Source organism: Anolis sagrei, chromosome 5 (genome assembly GCF_037176765.1).
Source record: "Anolis sagrei isolate rAnoSag1 chromosome 5, rAnoSag1.mat, whole genome shotgun sequence".
Taxonomy (NCBI): domain Eukaryota; kingdom Metazoa; phylum Chordata; class Lepidosauria; order Squamata; family Dactyloidae; genus Anolis; species Anolis sagrei.
In genome coordinates this window covers 130546448-130566072 of record NC_090025.1, presented here as the reverse complement: position 1 = coordinate 130566072, position 19625 = coordinate 130546448, and the positions used below count along the sequence as shown (strand labels likewise).

At 44.3% G+C, this 19625-nt stretch overlaps 1 protein-coding gene across 3 annotated transcripts in view; it reads right to left on the bottom strand.

The window, feature by feature from the left end:
- CTTNBP2 (cortactin binding protein 2) overlaps positions 1-11774 on the bottom strand; it is a 139002-nt gene extending 127228 nt beyond the window's left edge. Inside the window, exon 1 of one of the 3 annotated variants that reach the window (XM_060777704.2) lies at positions 11632-11774. In XM_060777704.2, coding sequence (XP_060633687.2) covers positions 11632-11694 — 63 coding nt within the window. In that variant the 5' untranslated portion in view covers positions 11695-11774. The remainder of the gene's footprint in view (positions 1-11631) is intronic. The other 2 variants (XM_060777703.2, XM_060777705.2) reach the window with 2 other exon arrangements.
- Between the last annotated feature and the right edge of the window lie 7851 nt (positions 11775-19625).

Below are 19625 nucleotides of genomic sequence, written 5' to 3'. Positions count from 1 at the left end.
CCTTATATACCCACTCAACTATTAGGTGAAGCCCTTTCTAAAAGCATGTTTTCATGACATATGGATTCACATTTTTCCTAGCAATTGCAAATATGATGATGGAAGTTGTGGCCAATTAATTAAATGGGAAAATGACAGCAAAATACACAGGATGTTTATAAAGCATATGGAGCCCCCATTGGCAGAGTGGGTTAAACCGCTAAGCTGCCAAACTTGTCATGCCAGCCACATGACCTTGGAGGTGTTTACGGACAATGCCAACTCTTTGGCTTAGAAATTGAGATGAGCACCAACTCCCAGAGTCGGACATGACTGGATTTAATGTCAGAGAAAAACCTTTACTTTTACCTTAAAAAACATACTGCCTGTGTAGTCTTTTGCTGAAACCATTCAATGACTGAAACAATTCAATGACTACTAAGGCTAAAGCCATTAAATGGCTACTAGTAGATATATGGAATGAGAACTCCCAGGTCTCTGTTTCTTTAGAAATGTATACATGTACTGCTGCTTTCAGGACATAGTGATACCATGTGTGTGTGTGCCTTCAAGTCACCTGTCGACTTATGCCAGCCACTTGAATTTCATAGCACTTCCGTAGGCAAGGGATACTCAGAGATGGTTTCACCTTCCCCTGAAATATAGCCTACAGCACCTGGTATTATTATTATTTATTATTTACCACACTTATATCTTACCCCTCTCGACACCAAAGTGGACTCAGAGTGGCCTTACAAAGGCAACAATTAGGTGCTGCGTGTACACATATCACCGATAAAAAACCCTAAAACATTAAAATATTAAAACCAACCAGTTAAAATATCACATTAAAACAACAATTTAAAATCACATAATCCAGGTCATAATCCAGGGCCAGTTAGAGTAATCAATATGGATTTATAATCTCTTATTGCACCGTTCCCATTACTGACCAAAGGCCTGATCCCAGAGCCATGTTTTAGTTTTTTTCTTTAAGGCCAGGAGAGAGGGGGGCAATCTAATTTCACAGGGGAGGGAGTTCCATAAAGAGGGGCCACCACTGAGAAGGCCCTGTCTCTCGTTCCCACTAGTTGCACTTGCGAGGGGGGTGGAACTGAGAGCAAGGCTTTCCCCAGACAATCTTAGCCTCTGAGGGGGATCACAGAGGGAGATACGTTCGGACAGGTTAGCTGGGCCGGAACCGTATTCACTGGTGGTCTCCCATTTGAGTACTAATCAGTGCTGACCCTGTTTAGTTTCAAGAATTAAATGTGCCTTGAAGGTATTTAACCTCTACAATAGGTCTTACAAACAATGAAAGCTACTAAAGGTAAAGGATTTCCAACAGCCTTATGTAGTAAAAGAAGGGGGACTCTCTAACACATGAATCAGATGTGACCAATGGAGGTCTCTCATCCAGCAACAACGTATTACATTACTATCTCTGATCTGTGTTCAGAGATAAGAGGTTGATCAAAGCCTGGTATTTTGCTGTGATGGCCCTGCCCTATGTCACTGGAGCAACCCCACGACTGGACTATTTCATCCTCCATGAGACTATTCCCAAATTGGCCTGGGAACAAGTCTTCCTGGTTGCTTTAGGCTACATGATCCTTCAAATTTGTTGTGATGTTATTAAAGCACAATGAAAAGTATGTGGGAGGCCTTCTTTGCAATGAATGCAAAGCTGAAAAACTTGTTACTATGTACCCAGTATCTCCATAGTTGTGATACTGGGATAAAGTCCAACATAGAATGAGGCCCTACAAATGGTGGGGGCTATGTTTAAATCAGGGCTGGGAAAGTGTGGCCTGTGGGTTGCATGACAATGTGTCCCCTGATCCATTTTTGCAACTTCACAAATCTCCATGGATATATTGAAAACTCTATAATACTCAGCCACATATTTTAAAACTGTGGGGATTAAAATGCCCCTCCCTCCAAACTACTACAAAAAATGCATACCAAAATGCTTTAGATGCCCCCATACACACCAAATACCTTGATTTAAGTTTAATTCATTCTGTGACTGAGCTCTTAAGTCAATACACGCTTATCACAAAGCAATTTTCCCCAATGAAATGCTATTCATCCATTCTGATTTCTCCACCCCCCCCCCATTTATGTTACATATTTTTAAATTAAAAAACCAAATAATGTCTAAATGCAGATTTGCATAGAACAATACAAAAAGAAAGATCAACTTTAAAATGGTAGAAGTCTATTTTCCCTGGTTAGAATCGGCCTATGTGGGCATTTTTGCTACCGTTTGCATATGAGGTAGGGTCAATACTGGATGCTACTCCAGAAGTAATACTAAATTACTTGGATAAGGTTTGAGCATTGGACTAGCACATCATCATCAACATCATCATCTAGCACTACCAAATGTATATGATGGTTTACAATGCCCATGACCTTGGGAGCAAAGGATCAAATCTCCGCTTAGTCATGGAAATGTACTGGTTGACCTTGGACAAATTACACTCTATCAATTTTAAAAGAAGACGATGGAAATCCCTGCTCTCATCTGAACCATTGTGATAGGTTGACCCTAAATTGGAAACTATTTGAATTATAAAATCATAGAATAATAGAGTTGGAAGAGACCTTGTGGGCCATGCAGTCCAACTCCGTACCAAGAAGCAAGAAAATTGCATTCAAAGCACTCCTGAAAGATGGCCATCCAGCCTCTGCTTAAAAGCCTCCACCACACTCTGGAGCAGAGAGTTCCACTGCTGAACAGCTCTCATAGTTCTTCCTAACGTTTAGGTGGAATCGCCTGTAGTGTGGAGCCATTGTTCCACGCCCTAGTCTTCAAGACATAACAAATCATTATATGGATATCTATTAACAGGGAAAGCCCATCTTTGGTCTAGTTAACCCATCACTGTCTTCTTCAACTGGCCAAGAACCTCAATGTCTCAAAGGAGGAGTCCTTTTTTTGTGGCCCCATCTACACTGCCATATAATCCAGTTCCTGGTCCCAGATTATCTGCTTTGAACCAGATTATAGGGCACTATAGACTCATATAATCCCACTCAAAGCAGACAATCAGATACTGGATTATATGGCAGTGTAGATGGGGCCTAAGTCTCTTTTATGATGGCAGGGTTCAAACTGCCCTGAGTTGCCCTTTGGCTGAGAAAGGCGGTATATAAATACAGTAAATAAATAAACCCATAGCATTCTATACACAAAGGCAGAAGCTCTACCCATAAAGGATGGCCTCTGTGCCAACATCACGAAGAAGGTGGATTTCAGCTTCCTGTAGGTGTGAGGGGTGAATCACGCCAACTGCCTTCAAGTTTTTCCCTTGTCACCATTGCCATGGAAACAAAGCAGATACTAAGATTTGCAAAGAAGAAGAAGAAGAAGAAGAAGAAGAAGCCCTACACACACACACACACACACACACACACCAACTGCTTGATTCAGGAAAGCCTAGAATGAGAAGAATTTTGGCTTCATTCCCAAATATGGCTGTTAAAAAAGAACTCCCTTCATCCTCATCGTCTTTTCTTTCCCTCCATCTCCCCCATCCTGGTCATAAATTTCTTGCTGACATTAAAAGCCAGCGTTCTTTTCCCATAATATTCTATGCATGTTTCCAGCAAAAGCCTGCCAAGATAGTCGCTTGAAAGTTACTGGGTATAAACCCTCTCCACCCCCAACTATATAATGGAAGCAGTAGCTGGCATTAAATATCGATGGCAGTTTTGCTTAAAATGGCATCCTTACGTTGAGAGTTAAGTAACAATAAAATGATACTCTGTAACCGTTGCCGTTCCTTTTAAACTGTTTATTGGACTGTCTGTGCTTTCAGGCTCAGGGCAAGCAAAGCCAAAAGGCTTGGGTTCACTTGAAAACACACTACTGGAAATCTCACTGAACTTCCAAGTTACAAATTAATCTGGGATCTGGGCAAAAATCCAAAATCTCACAGTTGGAGCAAAGATAGTGGCGCTTCTTCTTTTGTACACAAGACAAACTAAGAGTATTACTTTGAGAGTCCTCTCTGTTGTATATTGAGTCAAAAAATAAAATCCAGTGATTTCAAGGAGATTTAGAGCGCATCTACACCAAATATCTACACCAGGCCTGGGGGCCGAATGCTCTTTTCTCAGGGTCTCCTCTCTCTTACCATCCTTTCTTATTTTTCTCTTTCCTTCCTCCTTCCCTCCCTCCCTTCTTTCCTTACCCTTACACTTTCTCCCTCCCTCCTTCTCTTCTACCCTTTCATCCTTCCTTCTTTCTTTCCTTTCTTTTTCTCACCACCCTATCCTTCTTTCCTTCTCTCTTTCCTTCCCCTTCCCTCTCTTCAATCCTTCCCTCTTTCTTTCTCCCTCCCTCCCTTCTTCTTTCCACCCTTTGATCCTTCCTTACTTCCCTCTTTCCTTCCTTCCTTCCTTCCTTCCTTTCTCACCGCCCTATCCTTCCTTCCTTCTCTCTTTCCTTCCCCTTCTATCCCTTCCTTTCTTCCTCCTTCTTTCCACTCTTTCATCCATCATTCCTTCTTTCCTACCTCCTTCCCTTTCTTTCACCTTCCATCCTTTTATCCTTTCTTCTTCCCTCTTTCTCTTTCCTTCCTACCCTTTTTTTCCTTACTTCTCTTTTTCCTCCCTCCCTCCCTTAATTCCCTTCCACCCTTCCTTCCTCCTTTCCTTCCTTCCTTTTCCTTCCTACTTTCCTCCTGGGGGATGTTTAGCTGGGAGAAGAGATGGTAGAGAGGGAACATGAGAACCATGTTTCAAGATTTTAAAGGGTGTCCCATTGAGGAAGAGGGGGGGAAACTGATATTCTGTTGCTCTAGAGACCAGGGCACAAAGGAGCAATGGATTCAAATATCAGGGAAAGAGATTTGACTGAAAAGATTAGGAAGAACTTCCTGAGAATAAGAGCTGTTGGAGAGTGGCATAGGCTGCCTGGGGTGTGGTGGAGCCTCCTTCTCTGGAGGCTTTTCCGCAGGGCCTGTCTATTGGGAGTGCTTTGATTGTGCCTTCTTGCATGGCAGGGGGTTGGACTGGATGGCCCTTGGAGGTCTTATCCAACTCTAGGATTCTCGTGTTCCTCAAGGATTGGGAATTCTATATCTGGAGTAGGCAATACAGGGTCTCATGGATACACTTTCTCTCTCCCGTCCACCAACTCATCTTGACCAAGGCCAACCCTTTTGGGATCCAAACTTTTCCTATCTTTCCTTCACTTTCTGCCTCCAAAAGAGAAGAAGAAGGGGAGGAAAGGGCAGGGAGGGGACTTGGAGAGAACTCCCTCCCTCCCGGCCCGCCCACCCTGCTCTGGCCCACCATGCGGCCCCCAAGTTAGAAAGTTTGTCCATGCCTAATCTAAACTGCAGAATTAATGCAGTTTAACATTACTTTAACTGTTCGGATTAAATGCTATAGAACAGTGGTTCTCAACCTTCCTAATGTCCTGACCTCTTAATACAGTTCCTCGTGTTCTGGTGATCCCCAACCATAAAATTATTTTCGTTGCTACTTTGTAATTGTAATTTTGTTACTGTTATGAATCGTAATGTAAAATATCTGATATGAAGGATGTATTTTCATTTACTAGATCACAAAGACCCAATATGCCCAAATTTGAATACTGGTAGGTTGAGGGGAGGGGGGGGGGTTGATTTTGTCATTTAAGAGTTGTGGTTGCTGAGATTTATAGTTCACCGACAATCAGAGCATTCTGAATTCCACCAACAATGGAATTGAACCAAACTTGGCACATAGAATTGCCATGACCAACAGAAAATACGGGATGGGTTTGGTGGGCATTGACGTTGAGTTTTGTAGGTCACCTATATCCAGAAAACACTGTGGACTCAAACAATGATGGATCTGGACCAAACTTGACATGAATACTCAATATGTCCAAATGTGAACACTGGTGGAGTTTGGGGAAGTAGACCTTGACATTTGGGAGTTGTAATTGCTGGGATTTATAGTTTACTTACAATCAAAGAACATTCTGAGCCCCACCAATGAGAGAATTGGGCCAAATATTCCCACACAGAACCCCCATGATCAACAGAAAATACTGTGTTTTCTGATGGTCTTTGGCGACCCCTCTGACACTCCCTCTCGACCCCTCTAGTAGTCTCGGCCCCCAGGTTGAGCAATGATGCTATAGAATAATGGGTGTTGACGTTTTAAAGGAATTTAGTCTTCTCTGCAAAATGAGTGCTTGTGCCTCACCAAACTACAAATCTCATTTATTCACTGCATTGATTCATGGCAGTGAAAGTGGGTTTCAAACTGCATTAATTCTACAGTCTACATGCACCTTTATTCCCAGATGAGTGTGCACAGAACTTGCTGCTTCAAGACAGCTTTTTCTAAAATGCCTTCATGATCTGGGGGGAAAAAGATTTAAAAGCTTCTTTGATGTTTTGTTGCATAACCAATCTATAAAAATACTAAGAGTAAAAAAAAATACCCTCTCCCCATCAAGCTCAAAATAACAGGTTTTTAATGGGGTTGCTGCCTATAAATAACCTTCCATGTCGAAACAAGTGACACGATTTTCAACAAATGCTGGACATGAAAGAACCCACAGATAGTTTCTTCCATTTAAAAATAAATGTCTCCATGTTCATATACAGATATACCTCAATGAATGACGTAGATATATTCTAGGACATTACTGTTCTAACAGAAAAATCTGGTACCAGCAAAAAAGTAGTTTAATTGCAAAGACAAAACAAAACATGAGCAATTCAACTAAGTTTTCATTCAAAGCCAACAATATGCATGTGGGAAATGAAGTAAACAGGTCAAGTAAGTCTTGCGGAAATAAAGAGAAACACTTTGAACCTCCAGCAGACCACTTGCAGTTTTCTTTCAAAATGTATCCAAGGAGATATATATATAATATCTCTCTCTCTCTCTCTCTCTCTCTCTCTATGTATATATATATATTTCTTCTCAATAATCTCCATTTTTCTTACAGTTTCCATTTTAGTGGCAATACTTATAAAGTATTTCAAGTATTACAAAAACATGCTGGGGGAGTTGCTATCCTCTTTCCCTCATTTTTACAAGGTCTTGAGCCTTCTCTTCCAAAGAGTGATGCTACCCCACCAAAGTATAAATCCCAGGATCTCATAGCAAATAATAATAATAATAATAATAATAATAATAGTAAAGGTGGTCCCAGTGGTGATCGGCACACTGGGTGCAGTGCCTAAAGATCTTGACCTTCACTAAAAAAAAATGGTGTTGACAAAATCACCATCTCTCAGCTGCAAAAGGGCACCTTACTTGGAACTGCACACGTTTTTCGCTGAAACACCACACAGTCCTAGACCCTTGGGAAGTGTCTGACGTGTGATCAAATACAAAAGCTAGCATAGTGATCTTCTTTAATGTGTACTAATCTTCATAATGTGTACTATGTTTCAAATAACAATACTTTATTATAGACCATCCTCTCTCCTTGAAGGGACTCATGACATCAATTCAGCAGTGTAGATGCAGCCTTTGTTAAAAAAAACAACAACTTCTTTGTCAGAGGCTTTGGCCCTTTCTACACTGCCATATAATCCAGATTATCACATCAGATAATCCAGATTATCTACTTTCAACTAGATTATATGAGTTTACACTGACTTACAATTCAGTTCAGATAATCTGGATTTGCATTGGATCTACACTACCCTATATATCAGGATCAGATCCCAGATTATCTCCTTGTTCCAGATTATCCAGAAGTGTTGACTGATATAATCCAGTTTGAAGCAGATAATCTGGGATCAGATCTTCAGATATAGGGCAGTGTAGAAGGAGCCTCTGTTAACTGAGGTGTACCTGTATTACCAATGGCTATATGGTCATCAAATTTTAATGCCTCCTTCAATTACTCTTCTGTTTACTTTCTGAACCTTCAAAACCCTCAAGCAATAAAAACCTATTGATTCCACTGGGTTACCTGTCAGCTGCTTTCTGAGAATCCACTTAGCAGAGAAGGGGCTATGACTTCAAATGCTTTTAACGGGAGCTTAATGAAAAGGTTTTTACCAGGAGAAAGGTGAAAAATTCAGTGAGTAACTTAAAAATTCAGGACTATCTTTAGAGCAGCTCTAGACATCATTAAACAGCGAACCTTCAGAGGTCTACAATTGCAACTTCCATCACTTCACCAAAATGGTGGGACCTGTGGTCCAACACATCTGGAACATTTTTTATTAATTGTGTCAGAAGCAACTTGAGAACATACTGCAAGTCACTCCTGGTGTGAGAGAATTGGCGGTCTATAGATGTGTTACCATCCTGTTGGGAGGCTTCTCTCATGTCCCCGCATGCTAGAGCTGAAAGACGGGAGTTCGCTTTGTTGCGCAGATTTGAACTCGCAATCTTCAGGTCAGCAGCCCAACCTTCAGGTCAGCAGTCTAGTCAGCACATGGATTTAACCATTGCGCCACCATGGCTCTTCTAGAACATGGTAACAGTGTTTGGCTGCCTTGGATTTCTTGTTCCATTGTCTAAGGCAGTGGTTCTCAAGCTGTGGGTCCTCAGATGTTTTGGCCTTCAACTCCCAGAACTCCCAACAGCTGGTAAACTGGCTGAGATTTCTGGGAGTTGTAGGCCAAAACACCTGGGTTGAGAACCACTGGTCTAAGGACCTTTCTACACTGCCATACAATCCAATATATCAAGGCAGATAATACACATTTATTGGGGTTAGGAGTACAGGAACCTTATGGAAGTAAAACCTGCGGAGAAAGAAATTCATTTTAAAAAATCAACCTCTCTGCATTTCTAGATCTTCCAGCATGACTCTTTGGTCAACGTCTGCTGGATGCTAAAAATAGAATCTGCATAGGAAGACCTAGGGTTGTTCCACACAGTCATATAACCCAGAAGATCAAGGCAGAAAATCCCACAATATCTGCTTTAAACCAGGTTATGTCAGCCCACACTGCCATAAATCCAGTTCTAAGCAGATAATGTGGTATTTTATTCAGCTGTGTGGAAAGGGCCCTAGAGATCCCTAAACAGGTTTTCTCTCCAGACATCTCGAGGTCCTCCAACATGACTTGAGGAAGTTGAACATAGAATCAAAGTAGGGGATATCAAGATTCCTAGAGAAATATATTTAGAATCAAATTCACAAAAGTCAGATCCATAAACATGGAGAGACAACTGTATACAACATTGATTTTTTTTATAAGGTTGTGAATGAAAACATTGGTGGAAGAAACAGAAAAATAGAATCGGTCAAAAAGAAAAGGAATGTATGGAACCAACAGCACAATCATTCTACAAAAAAGTGATCACAAAATGTATCTGAAAGATACCAAATTAATAATAATTATAATAATAGAAAAATCAGTTATAGGTGGGTAGCACATTGTTGGATAAGTAAAGGTAAAGGTTTCTCCTTGACATTTAAGTCTAGTCGTGTCTGACTCTTGGGGGTGATGCTCATCTCCATTTCTAATCTGAGGAGCTGGTGTTGTCCGTAGATGCCTCCAAGGTCATGTGGCTGGCATGACTGCATAGAGCACCGTTACCTTCACGCCGGAGTAGTACCTATTGATCTACTCACATTTGCATGTTGGGGCTAATAGCAGGAGATCACCCCGCTCTCTGGATTTGAACCGCCAGTCCAGTCGTGTCTGACTCTGGAGGGGTGGCGCTCATCTCCATTTCTAAGCCAAAGAGCCGGTGTTGTCCATAGACACCTCCAAAGTCATGTGGCCAGTACGACTGCATGAAGCACCATTACCTTCCTGAATAAATTGTACCTATTGATCTACTCACATTTGCATGTTTTTGAATTGCTAGGTTGGTAGAAGCTGGGCCTAACAGTGGGAGCTCACCCCACTCCCCGGATTCAAACCACCAACCTTTTGGTTGGCAAGTTCAGAAGCTCAGCGATTTAACCCATTGTGCCACAAGTGGGTTAAATAAAAATGGAGAACAAATATATCAAGATATGAGAAAAACGCTGAAGTTGAAGAGCTGGCGTTGTCTATAGACACCTCCAAGGTCATGACTGCATGGAGTATCGTTACCTTCTCACCAGAGCTGTACCCATTGATCTACTCACATTTGCATGTTTTTGAATGGCTACATTGGCAGAAGCTGTGGCTAACAGCAAGAGCTCATGCCACTCCCCGCATTCGAACCTGAAACCTTTTGGTCAGCCAGTTCAGCAGCTCAGCGGTTTAATCCAGTGCACCACCAGGGGCTCCAATGCATATCCTTAGCATTCCTTTACAATTAGAACATCCGGATGTCCCCTGGGCAACGTCCTTGCAGACAGCCAGTTCTCTCACACCAGAAGCAACTTGCAGTTTCGCAAGTTGCTCCTGAGACACACAAACAAAAGTTCCAATACATTTGGTACCTTATGGAAATAATAATAAGAAGCTCTACACTGTGAGCCAGTCCTTTCTCAAAGTGCTTTGGAGGCAAAAACCAAGAGAGATTATTTTAGGGACCAAGGACACCAGTTGGTTGGTAGGTTGGTGGTGCAAGTGACCAGAGCCTTTTGATTTCCAGCTTTCAAGGGGAGGGACCCCAAGCATGGATTTTTCCATGCGTTTCCACTGACAGCAGGAGGAGCTCCCGCCACAGAGCCAGCCAAGCGGCAAAGGGACTGAGTGGAAACTGACCTGGGAATTAGGGAAAGGAAGGAAGGAAGGGCAGATGCCAGTCACAACAATGAGGATTGGAAAGGGAGGCTGTGTGTCAAACAGAGGATGGAAAGAGAGGGGGCCAAACCAGAAGGAGACCAGGATTGGAGGGGAAGGGACTGCCAGGGCTTATATTTAGCATGAAGGGAAAGACACACAACAGACCTTTCCTTCACCTCCTTCACAAGGGGATGAAAAGAGGAATTATTATCTGCATAATTAACAGGGGGAGAAAAACAAACACCTGATCTTCGCTTTGTATCTTCAAAACAATATAAAACCTAATTTTCCTAGTTTCCAATAGACCTCACAACCCCTGCAGGCGAAACGTCAGGAGAGAATGCTTCTAGAACATGGCCATACAGCCCGGGAAAACCCACAACAACCCAATAGTTCTGTTTTTTTTTCCCCGACACAAAAGGTGAGGCATTCAAGCACAATCCCTTCCTCTGCTCTGATCACAATATCCCACGCGTGTTTTTCCCCCCGCACAGCTCGGTAGGGGAAGAAAAAGCACACATATTGAAGGGGAATATCCAAGAGGAAAGGCGATCTCTAAGGACAGAGGCGATCCACTCGTGACATCTCATTAGGGGGGAAAATAGGGACTCGCGTGGTCAGCTCCTTCCCGCGAAATCCACCCTTCAGAGCAAGGAAACAATAGGGAGCCGCCTCCTGGAAGGAGGGGAGTGGGGGGGGGGGAGTAGGCGAGGGATTTGCCCCTTCTTTTCCAGATGGAGAAGAGGACAAAAGAGGGAATGCCGAAGCCCTGCCAGTGCCAAGCAGCAGCGGCGATGGACTCGGGGTCCTTGCGTCCCAGTGGATCCCCTCCCAGGCCCTCCAAAGCGGTCCGATCTCGGTCTAGGAAGGCTCTGCTCGACCCCGCGGGGACTGTGCGTCCCTTCAACCCAAAAGAAGGGAAGGGAAGGGGTCTCCAAAGGGAGGGGGGAGACCTCCCTTTGCCCAAACGCAAGAGTCCTCCTTGGCCATTGCCTACCGCGGCCGCCGGCTCTCCTCGCCCGCCGGAGCCGGGCTCTCCGCCGGTCCCCTCCGTCGCCATCTTCGCCTTGGCAGAGCGAGCCCCCGACTCCGAGCGGGAGGGAAGCGGCGCCCAGCCCAGCAGAGCAAAGGAGGAGGAGGAGAAGAAGCAGGAGAAGCAGAGGGGGGGGGGGGGGGGGCAGAACCAGGAGGAAAGGCAGCCGGCGCTTAACTCCTTCGCCGCCCGAGCCCAGCAGCAGCCAACCGCGACGCAGGCCGGGAGGTGGAGCCACTGCGCCCGAGCAGATTGGGCCCCCGCCTCCCTCCCTCCCTCCCTCCTGCCAAGTCCCTCGGGCTGCTCCCGGGTGCATTTTTCAAAAGGCTTCCCGGGTCCAGCTTCCCCCCAGTCCACGCCACCGCTGATCTCGCTACCTCCCTCCCACCCTGCACAGACCCCCCTCCGTGACATCCAGGCATTCCTCCACTTACAAAAGAACACCCCCCCCCCCTTTCCCTCAAGTCTCCACGCTCCGATGTCTGCAACCCATGCATTTTTCAAAAGCCTACCAAAGGTCCAATCGGGACGCTTCTCTGGGGACTAGATCACTTCTCTGGGGACCCTTCCACGCAGCCCAAAGCAGATGGTGTGGGAGTTTATTCAGCTGGGTGGAAGGGGCCTCAGATAACCCAGCGACCTTCCACACAGCCACATAACCCACAATATCAGCTTTGAACTGGAATACCCCAGTCCACACTGCCAAATATCCCAGTTCAAAGCCAATGATGTGGGATTTTATTGTGTGGAAGGGGCCTCAGATAACCCAGCGACCTTCCACACAGCCACATAACCCACAATATCAGCTTTGAACTGGAATACCCCAGTCCACACTGCCAAATATCCCAGTTCAAAGCCAATGATGTGGGATTTTATTGTGTGGAAGGGGCCTCAGATAACCCAGCGACCTTCCACACAGCCACATAACCCACAATATCAGCTTTGAACTGGAATACCCCAGTCCACACTGCCAAATATCCCAGTTCAAAGCCAATGATGTGGGATTTTATTGTGTGGAAGGGGCCTCAGATAACCCAGCGACCTTCCACACAGCCACATAACCCACAATATCAGCTTTGAACTGGAATACCCCAGTCCACACTGCCAAATATCCCAGTTCAAAACCAATGATGTGGGATTTTATTGTGTGGAAGGGGCCTCAGATAACCCAGTGACCTTCCACACAGCCACATAACCCACGATATCTGCTTTGAACTGGAATACCTGAGTCCACACTGCCAAATATCCCAGTTCAAAGCAGATGATGTAGGATTTTATGCAGCTGTGTAGAAGGGGTCTCAGATAACCCAGGGCCCTTCCACACAGCCACATAAGCCACAATATCAAGGCAGAATGACCCACAATATCTGCTTTGAACTGGAATACCTGAGTCCACACTGCCAAATATCCCAGTTCAAAGCAGATGATGTGGGGTTTTATTCAGCTGTGTGGAAGGGGCCTCAGATAACCCAGGGCCCTTCCACATGACCACATAACCCACAATATCTGCTTTGAATTGGAATATCTGAGACCACACTGCCAAATATCCCAGTTCAAAGCAGATGATGGGGTTTTTTATTCAGCTGTGTCGAAGGGGTATCAGATAACCCAACACCCTTCTACACAGTCACATAAGCCACAATATCAAGGCAGAATTACCCACAATATCTGCTTTGAACTGGAATACCTGAGTCCACACTGCCAGATATACCAGTTCAAAGCAGCTGATGTGGGATTTTATTCAGCTGTGTCGAAGGGGTATCAGATAACCCAACACCCTTCTACACAGTCACATAAGCCACAATATCAAGGCAGAATGACCCACAATATCTGCTTTGAACTGGATTCCATCTGAACATTAGGAAGAACTTCCTGACTGTGAGAGCCGTTCAGCAGTGGAACTCTCTGCCCCGGAGTGTGGTGGAGGCTCCTTCCTTGGAAGCTTTTAAACAGAGGCTGGATGGCCATCTGTCAGGGGTGATTTGAATGCAATATTCCTGCTTCTTGGCAGGGGGTTGGACTGGATGGCCCATGAGGTCTCTTCCAACTCTTTGATTCTATGATTCTATGATTCTATGAATACCTGAGTCCACACTGCCAAATATCCCAGTTCAAAGCAGATGATGTGGGGTTTTATTCAGCTGTGTGGAAAGGGATTCAGATAACCCAGGGCCCTTCCACACAGTTACATAACCCACAATATCTGCTTTGAACTGGCCAGCCCAGCGGAGTTGATGTTGGAGGACCATTGCTTCAATGCTGGTAGTTTTTGCTTCTTCCAGCACACTGACGTTTGTCCGCTTGTCTTCCCAGGAGGTTTGCAGGATTTTCCGGAGGCAGCGCTGATGGAATCATTCCAGGAGTTGCATGTGACGTCTGTAGACAGTTCACGTCTCATAGGCATATAGCAGGGTTGGGAGGACAATAGCTTTATAGACAAGCACCTTGGTATCCCTATGGATGTCCCGGTCCTCAAACACTCTCTGCTTCATTCGGGAAAATGCTGCACTTGCAGAGCTCAGGCGGTGTTGTATTTCAGCGTTGATGTTGACTATGGTGGAGAGGTGGCTGCCAAGGTAGCGGAAATGGTCAACATTTTCTAATGCTACACCATTAAGCTGTATCTCACTGTGGAATGTTAAGAAAATAAAATGACGACCACAGATGATCTACCTAACTTTACAGTAGACAATGAAGACATTAAAATAGTTCAAGATTTTCCATCACTTGGCTTAGTCATTAATCAGAATGGAGACTGAAGTCAAGAAATCAGAAGAAGACTTCAACATGGAAGGGTAGCTATGAAGGAACTAATAAAATCTTGGAAGTTCAGTGATATATCACAGAACACCAAAGATGCCATCATACTTCCCTTTTCTATATATGGTTCCTAGGGCAAATCAAGCCTAGAAGCGAATATGAATCAAATGAGACTGTTGTACTCTGGTCATATAATGAAACAAGGTTTTTTTAAAAAAATTGTGTCAAAAGCATTGCATACGTAGGTATAAAACTGATAAAAATAGCATAAGTAGCTAAATAATTCAGTTCTTGTGGGTTTTTTCGGGCTATATGGCCATGTTCTAGAGGCATTTCTCCTGACGTTTCGCCTGCATCTATGGCAGGCATCCTCAGAGGGTGAGGTCTGCTGGGCTGGGAAAAAAGGGGGTTTATATATCTGTGGAAAGACCAGGGTGAGACAAAAGGCTTTTGTAAGATGGGCTAGGTGTGAATCTTTTCAATTGACCACCTTGATTAGCATACAATGGGCTGACTGTGCCTGGAGCAAACTCTTAATGAAAGGTGATTAGATGTCCCTGCCTGTTTTTCTCTCTGTTGTTTTAATTTTAGAATTTTTTAAAACTGGTAGCCAAATTTTGTTCATTTTCATGGTTTCTTCCTTTCTGTTGAAATTGTCCACATGTTTGTGGATTTCAATGGCTTCTCTGTGTAGCCTGACATGGTGGTTGTGAGAGTGGTCCAGCATTTTTGTGTTCTCAAATAAAATGCTGTGTCCAGGTTGGTTCATCAGGTGCTCTGCTATGGCTGATTTCTCTGGTTGGAGTAGTCTGCAGTGCCTTTCATGTTCCTGGATTCTTGTTTGGGCGCTGCGTTTGGTGGTCCCTATGTAGACTTGTCCACAGCTGCATGGTACACGGTAGACTCCTGCAGAGGTGAGAGGATCCCTCTTGTCCTTTGCTGAACGTAGCATTTGTTGGATTTTCTTGGTGGGTTTGTAGATTGTTTGTATGTTGTGTTTCCTCATCAGCTTCCCTATGCGATCAGTGGTTCCCTTGATGTATGGCAGGGATACTTTTCCTCTGGGTGGATCTTCATCTTTACTCTTGTGGCTTGTTCTTGGTCTTGCAGCTCTTCTGATGTCTGAGGTGGAGTATCCATTGGCCTGTAGAGCCCAGTTGAGGTGGTTCAGTTCATCTTGGAGGAGGTGGGGTTCACAGATTCTTTTTGCACGGTCTGCCAAGGCTTTGATGGTGCTTCTTTTTTGACTTGGGTGATGGTTGGAGTTTTTATGTAGATATCTATCTGTGTGCGTGGGTTTTCTGTAAACGGTGTGACCCAATTGTTGATCTGGTTTGCGGATGACTAGGACATCTAGAAAAGGCAGTCTTCCTTCCTTTTCTTTTTCCATAGTGAACTGGATGTTAGGGTGGATGCTGTTAAGATGTTCCAGGAACCTGTTGAGTTCTTCTTCTCCATGGCTCCAAATGGTGAAAGTGTCATCCACATATCTGAACCATATAGTGGGCTTTTTGGTTGCTGTTTCAAGAGCTTGTTTTTCGAATTGTTCCATGTAGAAGTTAGCTATGACTGGGCTGAGAGGGCTCCCCATAGCTACTCCATCTTTCTGTTCGTAGAATTCATTGTCCCACTGAAAATAGCTGGTGGTGAGGCAATGGTGAAACAGCGTCGTGATGTCTTCTGGGAACCTCTGGTTGATGAGTGCCATGGTGTCTGCAACTGGGACCATGGTAAATAGAGACACCACATCGAAGCTGATCAGTTTGTCATTTGTACTAAGCCTGAGATTGCTGATTTTTTCAATGAAGTGGGCTGAGTCCTTGATGTAGTGTGTTGTGAGCCCAATGTGGCTTTGTAACTGTGCAGCAAGACATTTGGCCAAGTCATATGTGGGGGACCCAATGGCACCCATGATTGGTCTGAGTGGGGTGGAGTCCTTATGGATTTTGGGGAGTCCATAAAGCCTGGGTGGAAGGGCTTCCGATTTACATAGCTGCTGTCGTATGTCGAAGTTGATTGAGGAGTTTTTAATTAGAGTGTTGGTTTTTCTGGTTATTTTGGAAGTTGGGTCTTGCTTAAGTTTTCTGTATATAGTAGGGTCCAGGAGTTTTCTGATCTTCTCCTTGTATTGCTCTGTATGCATGATGACTGTGGCATTCCCCTTGTCTGCTGGCAGGATGAGGATATCAGGATCTGAATTTAGGTCTCGAATGGCTTCTCTTTCCTTCCTAGTAATGTTACTGGAGGGGAGTTTTGCCTTTTTCAGGATCCTTGCTGCTTCCGCTCGTACTTCTTCTGCTTCTTCCTCTGGTAGGCGGTAAATTGCTGATTCGACATTGGCAATGATGTTTTCTACTGGGATCCTGGTGGAGGTTACAGCAAAGTTTCCTCCTTTCGCTAGTATGGATACTTGGTCTTCAGAGAGTTGTCTGTCTGTCAGGTTGATGATGGTCCGTGATATATCCAGTTCTGGTTTCGGCTGTTGCTTTTGTCGTTTGTGGAATTTTTGTTTTTGTCTGTTGGTGTGGACAACCATATTCTTCTCCATTTTCCTGTAAGTGAGATTGTCTATTTTGTCCCAATCCTGGGAGTTCATCTTCTGGCTGATATTGATATGCAGATGCAGCAGTTCCTTGTCTGTGTTTGCGAGTTCTTTGCGGATGGTGTGGATTCTCTCTCTTAAGAGGTTGCGTTCCAGGCGGTCATAGATCCGGTGAGCCTGTGGTGTTTTGAAAGTCCTTTTGGCTGCGAGAAATTGTGGGATGGTATCTGTGTCTCTGCAGCGTAGAAGGAAAGTCAGGGAGCACAGTAGATGTGCTTTCCTGGTCCTTAGTTTCTCCAATTTCCGTGTGTCTTGGAACAGTTTCTCCCCGTAGAGATGTTCAATGTATTGTCGAAGGCTTTCATGGCCGGAATCACTCAGTTCTTGTGGGTTTTTTCGGGCTATATGGCCATGTTCTAGAGGCATTTCTCCTGACGTTTCGCCTGCATCTATGGCAGGCATCCTCAGAGGGTGAGGTCTGCTGGGCTGGGAAAAAAGGGGGTTTATATATCTGTGGAAAGACCAGGGTGAGACAAAAGGCTTTTGTAAGATGGGCTAGGTGTGAATCTTTTCAATTGACCACCTTGATTAGCATACAATGGGCTGACTGTGCCTGGAGCAAACTCTTAATGAAAGGTGATTAGATGTCCCTGCCTGTTTTTCTCTCTGTTGTTTTAATTTTAGAATTTTTTAAAACTGGTAGCCAAATTTTGTTCATTTTCATGGTTTCTTCCTTTCTGTTGAAATTGTCCACATGTTTGTGGATTTCAATGGCTTCTCTGTGTAGCCTGACATGGTGGTTGTGAGAGTGGTCCAGCATTTTTGTGTTCTCAAATAAAATGCTGTGTCCAGGTTGGTTCATCAGGTGCTCTGCTATGGCTGATTTCTCTGGTTGGAGTAGTCTGCAGTGCCTTTCATGTTCCTGGATTCTTGTTTGGGCGCTGCGTTTGGTGGTCCCTATGTAGACTTGTCCACAGCTGCATGGTACACGGTAGACTCCTGCAGAGGTGAGAGGATCCCTCTTGTCCTTTGCTGAACGTAGCATTTGTTGGATTTTCTTGGTGGGTTTGTAGATTGTTTGTATGTTGTGTTTCCTCATCAGCTTCCCTATGCGATCAGTGGTTCCCTTGATGTATGGCAGGGATACTTTTCCTCTGGGTGGATCTTCATCTTTACTCTTGTGGCTTGTTCTTGGTCTTGCAGCTCTTCTGATGTCTGAGGTGGAGTATCCATTGGCCTGTAGAGCCCAGTTGAGGTGGTTCAGCTAAATAATTTTTGATCAAAACTGCGTAACAGTGACCACATTGTCTGCAGCTTTAACCAATTTTTCCTCTGTACATGAGGTAGGGGTCCGCAGTCACACAAGGTGGGATTCTTTTAGGCAGTTCCACTTTGCCAGGTTATCTGCTCATTCCACTTCTGAGTCTGTTCAGGTACTTCCAAGTTGCCCATTCTTGGTTTGCCCCTGGAGGAAGACCCCCATGGAGGGGGGCATCCCAACTGGGATTTCCTGGTTCAGCTGCCCAGAGGGATGCTCTTGCTGTTGCTGGGGAAACCTTAAGAAGAGATGTGGTTCTCAAGAAGCTTTTCCTTGATTTGAGTCTACTGGGAGGAGGCTGATAGCCATGCAGTAAGTGGCTTCCAGTCAGGGGCGGCTCAACCCATTACGCAAAGTAAGCATTCGCTGTATAGTTGATTTTGCCCAGGGGCGCTCTTGAGGCACTCTTGGGGGAAAATAGACCTTGACATATGCTTGTTGTAGTTACTGGGATGTATAGTTCACCTAAAATCAAAGAGCATTCTGAACTCCACCAATGATGGAATCGAACCAAATATGGCACACAGAACTCCCATGACTAACAGAAAATATATATCAGTGATTGGTTGGGGGGGGGGGCACCAAAATACTGTTGGCTTAGTTTAAAATTACCTAGGGCCGCCTCTGCTTCCAGTGTTCAACCTTATTTCTTTTATAGTTAGCAGCAACTTCCCATCACACATCGGGGGGGGGGGGTGCCAACTAGCTTGTAGAGTCTATCAAGAAGTGTAGTTTGAGACATTCTGCATGTTTTGTTCAATGCTGTGTTCACCTGCTTTGCATGATCAGACTTATGCCAAACAGGGCAGGCACACTCAGGAGTTGAGTAAGACAAGGTGACTCAAAGACAGTAATGTTTGGAAAGGTAAAAGCCAGTAGGAAAAAAGGAAGGTCACACTCCAGATGGATTGACCCAATCTAGTCCGCCATGAACCTAAGTCTGCAAGAACTAAGAAGGGCTGCTGACAATATGGTGGCTTTGGGGTCTTTCATTTAAGGGGTCTTAAGAATAAATCTCTCATAGAATAAATTCACAAAGGAATAGTGAATGTATAAGCAGATAAGGCAAGAACTTTTCCCTTTTTGTAATTTCTCAAAATTAGAGGTTTATTAACACCATCTAAACTCAAGACTAGATTCTTTTTTTCTTTTGGAGAGGGAAAGGATAATGAATTTTAACCATTGTTATCTTTTATAGTGTATCTGATGCACATTTATATTTCCTGTGTCTGCATATTCACTGGAATCATCATTTTGCCTTGCTTTTTGTTATTAGTTTCCTTCTCAGTGAGTCCCGCATAGCTCAGAGAAGGAGAAGCAAAGGAATTTCCTTAATTA